The 16,335-nt window shown below is 43.0% G+C and overlaps 1 protein-coding gene across 7 annotated transcripts in view; it reads left to right on the top strand.

Annotated features, from left to right (window-relative positions):
* Positions 1 to 11,014, top strand: part of TNC (tenascin C) — a 99,411-nt gene extending 88,397 nt beyond the window's left edge. For 6 of the 7 annotated variants that reach the window (XM_049895124.1, XM_049895125.1, XM_049895122.1 and 3 more), the window contains 5 exons: positions 188 to 339; positions 804 to 900; positions 1,780 to 1,941; positions 8,437 to 8,600; positions 10,312 to 11,014. In XM_049895124.1, the coding sequence (XP_049751081.1) occupies positions 188 to 339; positions 804 to 900; positions 1,780 to 1,941; positions 8,437 to 8,600; positions 10,312 to 10,422 (686 nt within the window). In that variant the 3' untranslated portion in view covers positions 10,423 to 11,014. The remainder of the gene's footprint in view (positions 1 to 187; positions 340 to 803; positions 901 to 1,779; positions 1,942 to 8,436; positions 8,601 to 10,311) is intronic. The other variant, XM_049895127.1, reaches the window with a different exon arrangement.
* The last annotated feature ends 5,321 nt before the right edge of the window (positions 11,015 to 16,335 follow it).

The raw sequence follows: 16,335 nt of genomic DNA, 5'->3' as shown, positions 1-16,335 counted from the left end.
CCTCTAAACCTCCTAGCACCCCCGAAGAATAGGTTTTGTCCCTATTTTATGCAAGGAAACAGAACCTCAGAGAGGTTAAGTTGCTTGCCCATAGGAATCTCACCAATAAGCAGTTGAGCTGCCATTTGAAAGTTCTTACCCCAGTCCTCCTGCTTCTGAAAGAGTCACTATTTCTTCTTATCCACAGTTGGACTCCTGTACCCATTCCCCAAGGACTGCTCCCAAGCAATGCTAAATGGAGACACGACCTCTGGCCTCTACACAATTTATCTGAATGGCGATAAGGCCCAGCCCCTGCAAGTCTACTGTGACATGACCTCTGACGGGGGTGGATGGATTGTGAGTGTCACCAAGGTGGACTCTAGAGCTCTCGAGCATTGAGGGTGGGATGGGTGGTGGGTGGAGTTAGTGGGGGGTGAGGGTGGGGGAAGGGGGAGGTCATCCCTGTGTACTCTGACACCCTGGCATAGGTTTTGCAAGATAGTGCGTGCCACACTGAAGCACTCAGTAATTACCTATTAAACAAAGGAAAAGGAAAGAAGCTGGAGACAAAAGACAGGGAAAAAGGATTTTCTAATAATTTATCTCATCTGATCTTCCTCAAACAACCCTATGAAGTACAGTTGGCATCGATCATGGAGCCCATTACTGATACGATTTAGCACTGACCAAGCACTTACTATCTACCAGGCACCATGGGAGTTGATGTTCTCGCCACGGTCCAATGTTCTTCCACTCAGAAAGGTGCCCTCTCTTCCCTTCAATAGCATCAGTGTACCCAGATTCATCGGTTATGTTTGTAGGTGTTCCTGAGACGCAGCAATGGACGCGAGGATTTCTATCGAAACTGGAAGGCATATGCTGCTGGATTTGGGGACCACAGAGATGAATTCTGGTTGGGTAATGTCACCCCTCATGTTGGGTTCTGCCTCAAAATGCCCATTGCTGCCTTTTTCATTTGTCCTGACCCACAGTGGCCTATGGGAGAGACATGGGTTAGGAGGAGGCAATAGCTCTGATGGTAGACAGAGAATTTTGCATGCTCAGGGGAAGACTGCTCAATGCTATGGGTCATTAAAATTAAAAATCTAATGGAGAACCAACAGCCAGGCCTTAAGAATTTGCTTGATCCTAAGTCATTCACTGAACCATTTATAGAATTGCCCTCACTGATATCATTGACTGAGTCTGTCCTGGGCACTAGGAGCTGAGATGGTTATATGGCTATATGGATATGATTATGTCCATAACCTCTAAACCTCCTAGCACACTCTCTGCCCCCAGAGTAAGTTTTATCTCCATTTTGCACAAGAGGAAACAGAGCCTCAGAGAGGTGAAGTTGCTTGTCCATAGGAATTTCACTAATAAGCAAATTGAACTGCAATTTGAAAGTTCCAAAATTAACACGATAATGCCATTATCCATCCATGCATGCAACTCACACTTTCCCACAACCTGCCTCACACAGAGCACCGTTCTGTGCGCTGTTGCCTGGGCTGGGGATATTTAAAAGGTGCTTTCAGCCCCTTATCTCCTTTGATTTTCACAATACACTAGGAGGTTGGCAGGGCAACAATTATCAACTTGATTTTACCTAAGGCTCAGAAACATGGTATCTGTTGCCTGGCATTGCACCAGCAAGGGGCGGACCAGGCTTGAAGCCCAGGTCTGCGGGACTCAAACCTCTTTCCAGTGCAGCTGTGGATGTTGCAGGGTAGAGTAGAAATGAGGGCCTCGGCCACTTGTGCTTCTTCACCAACCCTTGCCTGTCCTCAACAGGGCTGGACAACCTGAGCAAAATCACAGCCCAGGGGCAGTACGAACTCCGGGTGGACCTGCGGGACCATGGAGAGACAGCCTACGCCGTCTACGACAGGTTCAGCGTGGGAGATGCCGGGTCGCGCTACAAGCTGAAGGTGGAAGGGTACAGCGGGACAGCAGGTACGGGGCAGCAGCCCCAAGAACCTAATTCATCCATTCACCATTCCTTCCTTCTTTCCTTCATTAATGCATCCATTTATGGATTCAACAGCTATTTGAACACCTAAAAAAACATCAAAAGGTTACCATCGAGTCAATTCCAACTCATGTCAACTCCCACGTGTGTCAGAGTTGAACTGTGCTCCATAGTGTTTTCAACCGTTGATTTTTTTGAAGTAGACTTCCAGGACTTTCTTTCTAGGTGCCTCTGGGTAGACTTGAACCTCCAACCTTTTGGTTAGCAACTGAGCGTATGAACAATCTACACCATCCAGGGGCTCCTTTGAATACTGTTATGGATGGAATTATGTCCCCCCAAATTGTGTGTTGTGAATCTTAACCTCTATGCCTCTGGTTATAGTCTCATTTGGGAATGGATTGTGTTTGCTATATAAATGAGGTAGGATTAGTGTACAGTATATCTCTGGAGTCAATCTCTTTTGAAATATAAAACAGATTAAACTAGCAGGCAGAGCAGAGACCAGGGAGGGGCATGCAAGCCACATAAAGATCGCCTGGGAGCAGAAGCTCAAAGAGACAAAGACCTTCCTCCAGAGCCCACAGAGAGAGAAAGCCTTCTCCTAGAGCTAGCACCCTGAATTCGGACTCTGTGAGAAAATAAAATTTCTGTTTGTTAAAGCTACCCATTTGTGGTATTTTTGTTATAGTACCACTACCCAAAAATAGTACCACTAAAAAACCACTAAAAAAAACAAAACCACTAGATAAGATAAATACCTTCTTGTTGTTGTCATTGTTAGGTGCTGTTGGGTTGGCTCTAACCCATAGTAACCCCATGTACAGCAGAACAGAACACTGCCTGGTCCTCCACCATCCTCACAACCATTGCCATGTTTGAGCCCACTGTTGCAGCCACTGTGTCAATCCATCTCGTTGAGGGTCTTCCTCTTTGTTTCTGACCCTTTACTTTACCAAGCATGATGTCCTTCTCCAGGGACTAGTTCCACCTGATAACATGTCCAAAGTATGTGAGATGAAGTCTTGCAATCCTTGCTTCTGAGGAGAATTCTGGCTGTACTTCTTCCAAGACAGATTTGTTCCTTCTTCTGGCAGTCCATGGTATATGTGATATTCTTTGCCAACATCATAATTCAAAACTGATATATCCATATCAGTTCTTCTTTGGTCTTCCTTATTCATTTTCCAGCTTTCTCATGCATATGAAGTGATTAAAAACACCATGGCTTGGGTCAGGCACACCTTAGTCCTCAAAGTGACATCTTTGCTTGTTAACACTTTAAAGGGGTCTTTTGCACTGTATTTGCCCAATGCAATACACCGTTTGATTTCTTAACTGCTGCTTCCATGGGCATTGATTGTGGATACAAATAAAATGAAATCCTTGACAACTTCAATCTTTTCCCTGTTTATCATGATGTTGCTTATTTGGCCAGTTGTGAAAATTTTTGTTTTCTTTATGTTGAGGTGCAATCTATACTGAAGACTGTGGTCTTTGATCTTCATCAGTAAGTACTTCAATTTCTCTTCACTTTCAGCAAGGAAGGTTGTATCATCTGCATAACCCAGGTTGTTATTGAGACTTCCTCCAATACTGATGCCTCATTCTTTTTTGTATAGTCCAGCTTCTCTGGTTATTTGCTGTGCATACAAATTGAATAAGTATGGTGAAAAGATACAACCCTAATGTACACCTTTCCTGATTTTAAACCAAGCAGCATCCCCTAGTTCTGTTTGAACAACTGTCTCTTGGCCTATGTACAGGTTCCACACGAGTACAATTAAGTGTTCTGGAATTGCCGTTCTTTGCAATGTTACCCATAATTTGTTATGATCCACACAGTCGAATGCCTTTGTATAGTCAATAAAACACAGGTAAACATCTTTCTGGTATTCTCTGCTTTCAGCCAGGATCCATCTGACATCAGCAATGATATCTCTCATTCCGCATTCTCTTCTGAACCCAGCTTGAATTTCTGGCAGTTCCCTGTCGATGTGCTACTACAACTGTTTTTTATTATCTTCAGCATAATTTTACTTGCATGTGATATTAATGATATTGTTTGATAATTTCTATATTCCATTGGATCACCTTTCTTTGGAGTGGGCACGAATATGGATCTCTTCCGGTAGATTAGCCAAGTAGCTGTCTTCCAAATTTCTTAGCATAGACGAGTGCGTACTTCCAGCATTGCCTCTGTTTGTTGAAACATTTCAATTGGTATTCTGCCAATTCCTGGAGGATTGTTTTTCATCAATGCCTTCAGTGCAGCTTGGACTCCTTCCTTCAGTACCATTGGTTCTTAATCATATGCTACCTCCTGAAAAGGCTGAACATGGACCAATTCTTTTTGGTACAGTAACTCTGTCTTCCTTCCATCTTTTTTTGATGCTCCTGCATCATTCAATTTTCTGCCCATAGAATCCTTCAATATTGCAATAAGTCTTGAACTTTTTCTACAGTTCTTTCAGATTGAGAAATGCCGAGAGTGTTCTTCATTTTTGGTTTTCTAATTCCTGGTCTTTGCACATTTCGTTATAATACTTTACTTTGCCTTCTTAAGCTGCCTTTTGAGATATCCTATTCAGCTCTTCTACTTCATTATTTCTTTCTTTTTTTTTAGCTACTCTAGATTCAAGAGCAAGTTTCAGAGTCTCTCCTGACATCCACTTTGCTCTGTTTTTCTTTTCTGTCTTTTTAATGACCTTTTGCTTTCTTCATTTTTGATGTCCTTGATGTCGTCCCACAACTCATCTAGGTTGTCGTCATTAGTGTTCAATGTGTCAAATATATTCTTGAGATGGTCTCTAAATTCAGGTATGATATACTCAAGGTCATGCTTTGGCTTTTGTGGACTTATTTTAATTTTCTTCAGTTTCAACTTGAACTTGCATATGAGCAACTGATGATCTATTCCACAGTTGGCCCCTGGCCCTGTTCTGACTGATGATATTGAGTTTCTCCATCACCTTTTTCCACAGATGTAGTCTATATGATTCCTGCGTATTACATCTGGCAAGGTCCATATGTATAGTCACCATTTATGTTTAGGGTTTATGTTTAGGGTGTAATTATAGGTATGGCTACAAATATTGAAGAGGATGGTGCCACATTCATTGTCAAAAAGAACATTTCAAGATCTATCCTGAAATACAACATGCTGTCAGTGATGGGATAATATCCATACACCTACAAGGAAGACCAGTTAATAAGACTATTATTCAAATTTATTCACCAACCATCAATGCCAAAGATGAGGAAATTGGAGACTTGTACCAACTTCTGCAGTCTGAAATTGATCATGCAATCAAGATGCACTGATAATTACTGGTGACTGGAATGGGATTGGAATGCAAAAGTTGGAAACAAAGAAGGATAAGTAGTTGGAAAATATGGCCTTGGTGACAGAAACAACATGGGAGATAATATAGAATTTTGCAAAACCAACAACTTATTCATTGGGCATACCTTTTTCAACAAGACAAATACCTACTAGATGCTAACCCAGAAGAACTGTAATTGAACAGGGTTGGGTGGATACTTTGGTCACAGAAACATAGAATAAGTTGGGAATCAGAACAATCAGGATTGAGTTGCAACTACAGTCACTCAGAAAATGTCTTTTTCTTATCCATTTTTAGATGTCAGCAAAAGAAAAACAGTCTTTTTCGGAGGTCTTAATAATCACCTAACCCAGTGCCTTTCAAATTTTAATGTGCATCTCACTTGGTGGGGATCCTATTATAGATGGTGATTCAGCAAGCCTGGGGTGGGGCTGAGATTTTGCATTTCTAATAAGTTCCCAGGTGCTGCCAATATTGCAGGTCTGTGAACCACTTTCAGTAGCAACGATGCACTCTATCACCTAACTGCTTAAATCTCTTCTAAGACATCCCTGCCAAGTGGTCATTGGTCATCAGCCTCAGTCTTTATAACCCCTCATGACCAGGAGCTCACTACCTCCCAAGAAGCCCTTTCATTCCTTGTCTGAGTCATAATCTGGTCCAGGTTTTGAAGATTTCTTTGAGTAGAAATGGCTTTTGCTTGCTTTTTGGCTCCACATTAGAGAAGGAGTTAATAAGAAAACAACACATACTATGGCTTACCAGGTAGCATCCTCTTTTGTAGATGTTTAACACACATTCCCCCATTTAATTCCCACAAGGAGTCCCAGCATGCTGCAAACAGTTAAGCACTGGGCTATTAACCAAAATATTGGGGGTTTGAATCCACCCAGAAGCACCTCGGAAGAAAGGCCTGGCTATTTACTTCCAAAAAGTCACAGACTTGAAAACCCTATGGCAACTGGTTTGGTCTTTTTTTGTTTGTTTTTGGCTGTTGTTGTTAATTCCCACAAAGCCCATTCCAGAAAGATACTGCTATTATACAGATGAGGAAAGATGTCACCTTGAGCACGCACCTGGCCCAAGCCATGGTATCTTCAATCACCTCATATGCGTGCAAAGGTTGGACAATGAATAAAGAAGACTGAAGGAGAATTGATGCCTTTGAATTATGGCGTTGGCAAAGAATACTGAATATACCATGGACTGCCAGAAGAAGGAACAAATCTGTCTTGGAAGAAGTACAGCCAGAATTCTCCTTAGAAGCAAGGATTGCAAGACTTCATCTCACACTTTGGACATGTTATCAGGAAGGACCAGTCCCTGGAGAAGAACATTATGCTTGGTAAAGTAGTGGTTCAGCGAAAAAGAGGAAGACCCTCAACAAGATGGATTGACACAACGGCTGCAACAATGGGCTCAAACATAAGTAGCAACGATTGTGAGGGTGGCACCGGATGGGGCAGGGTTTTGTTCTCTTGTGCATAGGGTCACTATGAGTCGGAACTGACTCGATGGCATCTAACAACAACAATACAGATGAGGAAACTCAGACTCCGAAAAGCTCAATTCTTTGACCAAGGCGAAGCCACTTGTAGAGGGTGAACCCAGGATGCAAACCTGGCTGCAGAGAACTGCTGCACACCAGTGTTCTTGGTAACAAGGAGGGATTGGTCCTGAGAGTGTGGACAGCTCCACACCATACACCCCCACTTTGGGTAGATTTCAGTTAAGCCTATAGAAATAGAAAACACAGATGCTATGGCATATTCCCACCCTCTCTGATCCCTGAAAGAAAACATCCATAAAGGGAAAAGTCTACAGACAGAGCGTACCAAAAACCAGGCTCAGCCCAGAGAGGCACAAAGCTCTTTTGAGATGGCAGTTCTCATGAAAGTTGGTGTCAGGCACAGAGATACCCAGAGGCTACAGTTGTTTTCATTCTTGCATCACTCAAAGAATTCTAACATTTTATTACCTGGCAATAAATATCTCTTTGACTGAGATGGCTTCAGGCGAGAAGGATGTTGTTGCAAAGCAAGCAAATTCAGCAAGCAGCAGGAATGTGGCCCCCACCAATCTCTTTTTGTGTTTCCAGGGCAAGAATGGGCCACTATATTCCCCTTTACTAAGCTAACTCTTGCAAGCTGCATTTCCTGTGTCCTTTTGGTTGTAGGCTTAAAACCAGCTATTCCCTCAGGAGAGTATCTGCTTTCATCAATATTACCTGCAGCCACGTTCTCTTGGTAGCATCATCAGTTACTAAGACATCTGAATTCTTTTGGCAAACTGGCTCCAAAATATTAGGGTAGAAGTCATTGGCATATTCAAATCTTTGTGTATAGATTTGGCCAGGGTTGGGGGTGGCGGGACACAAAAGGAAATGGCACTTAAACGCTTCTTTAAAATTTAATAAATTGAATTACAAATTAGATTTCCAAATAGTAGGACATATAAATGGATTTCTTGTCTAAGAAGAGAACACTAGTCAGACAGACTCTTTTAAAATAACTGTGACTTGGAATCAACTCGAAGGCAACAGGTTTGGTTTTCAGTTTATACGGTACAGAGGCTATTTGGTGACATCTGATATCTGAAGGGTTTCATTATAGATATGGCTACAGATATTTGTATTTAGAGCGGAAAGCACATCGTTATTTAAGTGCAGATTCGCCCCTTTACTCTCTGAGGTCCTTTATGTAAAAGGAATGCAGAAAAATCTAAAGAATAAGACAACTGTAACAACCATTCGCATACAACTCTTCCTGTTTGTAGTACACCTTCATACCAATTGTCACAAAGTACTGTTCACTGGCAAATAGAATCGATGTGCTAGACCCATTTTAAAGATGAGAAGACTGAGATTCAATTAGAAGTTTGTACAAGGTTACACATAGGGAGTGCAAGAGATGGAACTCGAACCTGGACCCTCCAAAGCCACCTACAACCCCCTTTCTACAAAGTTCTGCTGCTTCTGTCAGAAATTAATCCTCATGCCCTACCCAATATGGTGTTCCATGCTATGTTCAAGGCCCAGGACCTCTCAGTTGTCACCTCTGGTCCTGCCCTTTTCAGCTTGGAAGGAAAGCTCCAGCTAGGATTTCTCAGATCTGTATTTTCCCTCACTCCCAGGTGACTCCATGGCCTACCACAATGGCAGATCCTTCTCCACCTTTGACAAAGACACAGACTCAGCCATCACCAACTGTGCCTTGTCCTACAAAGGAGCTTTCTGGTATAAGAACTGTCACCGCGTCAACCTGATGGGCAGATATGGGGACAACAACCACAGTCAGGTGAGTGGGCTGTGAGGGCCCAGGCGAGGGCCCAGGGAAGGAAGTTGGTTGGGGCTGATAGGGGACCAGTTCAGCTTGTCCCATCCTGGCTGAGCTTAGCAGACAGGAAGCTCGGGGAGCATGACAACACTCTAAGAGGAGATCTCAGTGACGCGGCAGGTCAGGTAAAATCATAGAAACAGTACATGTGAACCCATGAAGACTCCAAGGACAGCACTGGTCAAGTGGAGTCCAAACATGGAAAGCTTCCCTCAGACAAAATCTTTCTCTGACCCCCAAAATGGAAAACAGAGAAAAGTGGAGGCCATTTAGGTGAACCAAGGGAGAGATGAAACAGGCAGGAGTAATTACAAACGTATTTGCCCATTAAGAACTGGCCATTCTTAAATCCCACCTCCCTGTCAGACTCAGAAACCTCTCGATGTCAGTAAATTCCAAATACTTAGAATCAGATAAAACGTCTCCTTTTTTTCCCTCATTTCACCAGTCATTAACTTCTCCACGAACATCTTTCTTTGCAGCCCTATGTAGCTTAAAGAGGGGTTCAGCGCATGGGGTGGTGGCTTCACAGGAGCACTGTAGGAAGTCGAAGTTACCACATCCTGAGTCTGCTCCTTTCCCCAGTGGGACAAGGGGCCATTTGGACTTGACAGGCAGACTACCCATCTTTGGCCTTTAAACCAAAAGCTCGCCATGGAGTCGATTCTGACTCATGGTTACACTGTCTTTATTCTCCTCTATAAAGAGTCAAACAGGAGTCCCTGGGTGGGGCAAAATGTTAAGCACATGACCACTAACTGAAAGGTTGGTAGTTTGAACTCAGCCAGAGGCACCTAGAAAGAAAGGCCTGGTGAGCTACTTCTGAAATAATCAGCCATAGAGAACCCTATGGAGCACAGTTCTACTCTGCAACACATGGGGTCATGATGAATTAGAATCAACTCAACAGCAATAGGTTTGGTTTTTAAAGAGTCAAACAGGGAACCTGAAGGCCTGGACACAAACACAGCCTTGTTGAAAATCTTTGGCCCAAATTCCAAAAATACTTCTCCCTAATTGAGGTTAAGGAAGTAATATTTATCCAGAACCTACAATGTGCCCAGCACTATAATTGATCTTTTGCAAACTTATTTAATCTTTATAGCTTCCTTTCAAGGTAGGCATTACCAATCTGGAGGGAAAAAAGGTAGTGAAACTGAGGCTCAGAAAGGTTTAATAACTTACTCAAGATCATTTAGCTCTCAAATAACCCTATATTCATGTTGCAAAACTTTTATTCCACCTACATTCTTTCTGCTATTCCATAATACAACCTTATTAAAATATTCTTTAGGAATATCAGGAATTATAGCTCTCCCTGTATATAGCCACTCAATCCTGCAAAGCTCCAATTATGATCTGAGTTCTTTCAGAATCTATTTCTAATGATGGTGAGTTTCATCAGCCACTGTTTTGTTTCCAGATGGCAGCTCAAAGCTCAATGCAAACTCAGGTGACTTCCGACTAAAGTAAAAAATTAGGTCTGATTCATCCAGTTCTTTTGAAACTTTTAATGATACAGACTGATGGATAGATAGGAAAGAGGCTGCTGTGAAACATCAAATGCTGAAATTGAAACACAGCTCATTTCATTTCGTTGACTTAATAGCAATGGTCAGTGAATGTTTTGCCTAATGGAAACTAACCTAGAGGCCTTCTCTATTTTTTGCAGGGCGTTAATTGGTTCCACTGGAAAGGCCATGAACACTCAATCCAGTTTGCTGAGATGAAGCTGAGACCCAGCAACTTCAGAAATCTTGAAGGCAGGCGCAAGCGGGCATAAATTCCAGGGACAACTGGGTAAGGGAGGAGTAAGGCCCAGAGAAAGGAAAGAATTTTACCAAAGCATCAATACAACCAGTCCAACAATCAAGCCACACCTGGGCATTTGGCAAGAGCAAAGTTGACCATGCACCATCAGGGCCAACAGTAGCAACAGTGGCCCAACCACTCGGCAATTACTTCCTTGGCACCAAAGACAACAGTCTCAATAGGTTTCTGTTTTGATTCAGCAAAAATCTTCTAGCGACGGCATCACAATGATTTTTACTTCTCTTGGGTGGCTCTGGGAATGGGAGAGGGGTAGGCTGTATGTTGGTAGTTTGTTTTAGAACCAGCCATATCTTACACAAAGCTGTATAATTAATGATCATTATTTTTGGTAGCAACGTTTTAAATGTGTGTCATTGGAAGACGTCCCTTTTTTACATTTCATACACCGGAAACCAGAAAAACCAACACCGTTTTGATTTTAAGGACATGATTAATATTATTAATATAATAATAATGGTGATGACGAAAACTAAGGATTTTAAAAGAGATCTCCTTTCCAAAACACAGCTGGACAGTACCTGATTGTATTTTTTTTTTTTTTTTTTAATAAAAGCACAAGTACTTTTAAGTTCGACTGTTATTTTGCCTTCGTCGTTGAGTCTGAATTCCACCAACATTGATGTATTTGAACACAGGGAGGAATGTTGGAAGGAAAGGTAAGAGATAGTGGTCAAGAGGAAAGGAAACACTTGAAGCTTAATAAAAGTTAATTAAAAAACAAAAGAGGAAAGGAAGAAGAAAAGAAAGATTAGAGGGTGGGGTAGAAGAACACTTTTTTGAACAAAGTTGAACAAGATTGGACAAAGCTTGCAACTTAAGATTCAGCTTCTTGCTCAATACTTCTACAACTAATAACTTATGGTTTAGAAGATGCTTTTATGCCCATATTTTATTGTAACCTCCTAACAATGATTGTTATCACACAAAATAAGATTGTTATCATACAAGGGTTGAAATCCCCAGTGTCGCATTTCCTGAGTTCAAATCCTGGCTCCACCATTCCCAAGTTTCTTAATCTCTCTGTGCCTCAGTTTCTTCATCTGTAATGTGTGAATAATAACAGTTCTTACTTCACAGAGTTTCTTTGAAGAATAAGTAACCGCATTTGTGTGAGGTTCTTACTACAGTGCTTGACATGCATGAAGTGCTATAAGTCCCTGGGTTTATGCTTGACTACTGACTGAAAGGTTGGCAGTCCAAGTCCACTCATTGGCACCTTGAAAGGCAAGGCCTAGTTCTCTAAGATCACAGCCATTGAAAACCCTGTGGAGCACAGTTCTACCCTGACACACACGGAGTTACCATGAATCAGAACTGACTTAACAGCAATGAATTTGGTCTAGGTTTTTTTTTTTTTTAATCACTACTATTATTTTTGCTCTGTCGTACATAGGGTCACTATGAGTCAGAACCGACTCAACAGCACCTAAAAACAACAACTATTATTTTATATATGATGGACTTGGGTTCAAAGACATGCAATGACTTGCCTGTGGCTTCTTATCTAATTAATAATAGCCATGGAGTGAATTCCAACCCATAGCAACCCTACAGGACAGAGTAGAACTGCCCCATAGAGCTTCCAAGGAGTGCCTGGTGGATTTGAACTGCCGACCTTTGGTTAGCAGCCGTAGCTCTTAACCACTATGCCACCAGGGTTTCCAGTTAATAACAGAAAACCAAAAAAAAAAAAAGAAAACTAACCTGTTGCCATCGAGTCAATTCCAAACCATAGCGACCCTATGGGTCAAAATAGAACTGCCCCAATAGGGTTTCCAAGGAGTAGCTGGTGGACTCGAACTGCTGACCTTTTAGCAGCCATATCTTTTAATCATTGCGCCACCAGGGTTCCATTAATAACAGAGCTAGGATTTAAACTCAGGCCTTTTGGGCCCAATTTTCCTGCTCTCTCCCAGGCCCCAATGAAATTTTCTCCTTCCCTGAGGAAATAAGTGCCGTGGGGAGGGAATACAGGTTGTAGAACGGGGGTGTGGGTTAAGCTCTACTGCATCCTTTATCCTCCTACAATCCTGTAGTCTTAGGACTAGAAATCGTGTTAGGAATAGCTCCTTCCCCCCTACACCGTGCCCCCTATTAAGGCAGGAAGCCCAGAGTTCTGCAGCCTGTGCCTGAACACGTGCAGTAATAGGGAGCTTGCTGCCAGGACCACAGATCTGTTTGTCCTCAGCAAATGCAATGAGTCAGAGCCACACAGTGCTCAACATTTCTCTTCTTAAAAAGGGGTAAGGGGAGATGCAATCCCCAATTCATTCTCTTGGGGGTTTTTAGCAAATTGACATTTTGAATGAAAACGTTGGGCTGATAGACCTCCTTCAGACAGAATGTGATGGCTCAGAAGAGAGGATCAGAAAGAAGAGTTTATGGCCCAAGTGAAGGCTTTGCTGCTGAGTTCATCTTGCTTTAATGAATGTTGTCATGTCATATAAACAAGTTGCTGTTGCAGATCATAAGACTTGCTGCCTGCAATTCAGCCGCAGCAGCCAGGGCTTCTAAGTGGTTGGTTCTGGTGCGAACTCCTGCTCAGAATTTGTATTTCTAACAAGTTCCCAGAAGAACCAAAAGAAAAAAACACAACCAACCCCTTGCCTTAGAGTTGAATCTGACTCCTAGCAACACCACAGGACGCAGTAGAACTGCCCCATTGGGTTTCCAAGGAGCAGCTGGTGGATTCGAACTGCTGACCTTTTGGTTAGCAGCAGAGTTCTTAACCACTGTACCACCAGGGCTCCCCCCAGTAGAGCACTGGTTCTCAAAATTTATTTTACCTAAGAATCACTAGGGGATCTTGCTAAAATGTAGATTCTGATTCAGTATATTTGGGGTGGAAATGCAAATTCTTAGCAGGGGTTCAAACCTAAGGGAACCAGTTCGAGTCTCTGATGTCCTAGCCAAACAAATGGGCATTCTGTAACAACCAAGCTTCAAGTGGGAAGCTTAATCCCTCATTGGCTGCTGACTTCAGAGTCTCTCAGCCCAAACCCTACACCCTCTCCAGACCTGTATATACCTAAGCTGTTAAGGTATTCCCCAGACGCCACACAAGAATCATATTCTGATTGGTGAAGAAGCCACATGAAGTAGGAGTCCTTAATCATTGCCTTTGGAAAGTTGTAGATGGCCCTAAATAGGCATCTGGTAGGCAGAAGGGCCCAAGGCCACACTCTGTGAACCACACACTCTGGCCACAGTGTGCCTCCTCCATCTGGAAAGGCTGCTGAAATTCCACTCCAGTCTCAAGGTCCAAGGTCCCTTCTCCACCCCTCACCTCCCAGGGAGCCATCAATACATCTCCATTAAGAATTAATTTCCATGGCACTCCAGGTCTTCTCTTCACCCCTTCAGATCCTGGGCAGCCACCCCACGTGAACTATCTCTGGGGAACTCTGTGCCCTCTGGCTTCCAGTTGGGTATCAAAATAGGAAGCAGCAGCAGAATACTGAAGGACTGGAGGACTGGAGAACTGGAGGAGTGCAGACCAGTCAGAACATTTCCCAGCTCCATCTCTACATCATTGGCATAGATTGAAAGTTTCCCCATAAGAGGGCCACAGTGCCTGTCAGGTGACTGTCTCCACACAACTCTCTGTTCGGGTTTCTCAGCTAAATGCTTCCCTTCAGGCTCCAGCTGTTGTTAGACCTGGGAACTGCATTAGCCCTTGTAATTTTCCTCCAAACTGGCCACACATTTAGAAATAGTTCCTCTATTTAAATTCTCCTCAGGAGGCCTGATGGACACATCCCCAGTCAGGTGTGTGTATGAGTGCCACACAGTACCACTGTGAGAGCTACCTGCTTGTCTTACCCCATTTTTATTTCTGCTCACACCTCTCCTGTAGTGGATGCTGGTCATTTGATGGCTTCCCAGCACCCAAACTCCCTTTTAGTTTTGAAGAATTTCCAATTATGTGAGGACCCTGACTCTTATCATGGAAGCCAAGAGGGGAAAAAATACCCTTTCCCCCTCCCCCTGGCAGCCAGGACATGACCTTTGCCAACTGGATACCCATAGAAAGACTTTCACCTTGAGCAAGGAATGCAATAACAAAGGGCCTGTGAGATTGGCTTTACCACCTTCACAGTATCTAGCAACAGTGGCCATTTATTAATGGAATCTGTGGCCAGCATCTGTGACAGGGTACACCAGTGTCTTTCTTTAACGGCAATGGCTATTGCCAGCAATGGCAATGACATTCCGGCTGATTATTCCTGCCACCTGGCCTTCTTTGGCTCCCGAGTGTTTTCTGAGCCAGCTCCTCCAAACTTTCAGTGAATTTCAGGAACTCCTTTATATCCTTCCAGCCAATTCCTCTCCCGATTAGGTCGACAGCCCCATATGGTTTCTGTAGCTCGCATGCAGATACCTTGATTGGTCTCTTCCTTCCCTACACCGTGAGCCCCTCATGGTTATGGACTCTAGCTTTGGCACTTTAAACATTTTAAGTCATTCGATAGCAACCTTTAAGACAGATAAAATTATTCTATTTTATTTAAGGAAACGCATCCTCAAAGGGGTCAGGTGACTTGCCCAAAGTCACACAGCTAGTGCCAGACCAAAATTTAAAGCCAAGTTGCCTGATTCAAAATTCAAGTTCTTTGCAGACAGAATATCTTTTTCATCTCAATAAGCCACATGAAATCGATAACAGTACTTCATTAATTTAAAAAATGCACCTCCCATATCAAAGACACTGTTCAATATGCTTGGGATTCATTCATCAGTGAAGAATGTGAAAAAAATCCATGCCATTATGGAACTTACATTCTAAGTTATATTCTGGCGGTGGTTAAAAGCTGTGGCTGCTAACCAAAAGGTCAGCAGATCAAATCCACAAGCCGCTCCTTGGAAACCCTGTGGGGCAGTTCCACTATGTCCCACAGGGTTGCTATGAGTCGGAATCAACTCAATGGCAACAGGTTTATTTGTTGTTTTTATATTCTATGAGGAAGAACAACAAACAATGAACATAATAAACAAGCCAATTAGATAATACATTAAAAGGTAATAAGTGCTATGGGAAAAATTAAGAAATGGAATAGGGTATGGGGGATAGGAAGTGCCAAAGAGCATACTGTAATATTAAATAAGGTGGACAGGCAGTGTACGTCTTATTGAGTAAAGACTGGGAGGAGGAACAGAAGACATATTCAATAAGTATTTGTTGGATGTACCCTCAGGTCCTACAGGGGATTCTTCCTGGACATGGGTATAAATTTCAATTAAAAAAAGGAAGCAGGGAGCCGGAGTCAAGGTCCTACTTCAAGGACTGCAGGACCCTGGAGCACTATGACATCACTCCTGGGAAATCGGTCAGGGTAGGTGGAGGAGTCAGGAGGGGCTCCCTACAGGCCACTATGGTTGGACTGAAGATTAGCTGTGATGCCAAGCTGAGGCCTATGGCAGGAATGCAAAGGACTAAAGGGGTGGGAACTAGAGATGAGGTTGGTGGGAGGATCTTGCCATGAAAGCTTTGCGTCCTCTGAGTGCAGCTGTGACATAATCAGCTTTTCTCTTTAGAAAGCTCTCTTCTGCACTAGGAAGGCATTAGCCCAATCTCCTTGAGTTCTCTGGCCTCAGTACAGTACCAGGAGTCTTCAGGACTGCAGTTGCTAGGGTTTGGGCTGGTGTAATATATTAATGGCCAGCAGAGGGTTTACTCCCCTGGTTCTCTTCCCTTCCCAGGGAACCTTACACACGAATTTAAAAGCTGGGTAAGGTTCTCATTTCGAAAACCTGTGTAGCCTCGCTCCAATCCCAACCAGGATTGGAAAATGAATTTTAATGTTTACACAAAAAATAAGTAGCATCCACAGTTGCCCAACACATTGCAATTATGAGTTAAGAA

This window comes from Elephas maximus, chromosome 9 (genome assembly GCF_024166365.1).
Source record: "Elephas maximus indicus isolate mEleMax1 chromosome 9, mEleMax1 primary haplotype, whole genome shotgun sequence".
Lineage (NCBI taxonomy): Eukaryota > Metazoa > Chordata > Mammalia > Proboscidea > Elephantidae > Elephas > Elephas maximus.
The sequence above is the reverse complement of the archived record's forward strand: the minus strand, read 5'-3'. Positions and strand labels throughout refer to the sequence as shown.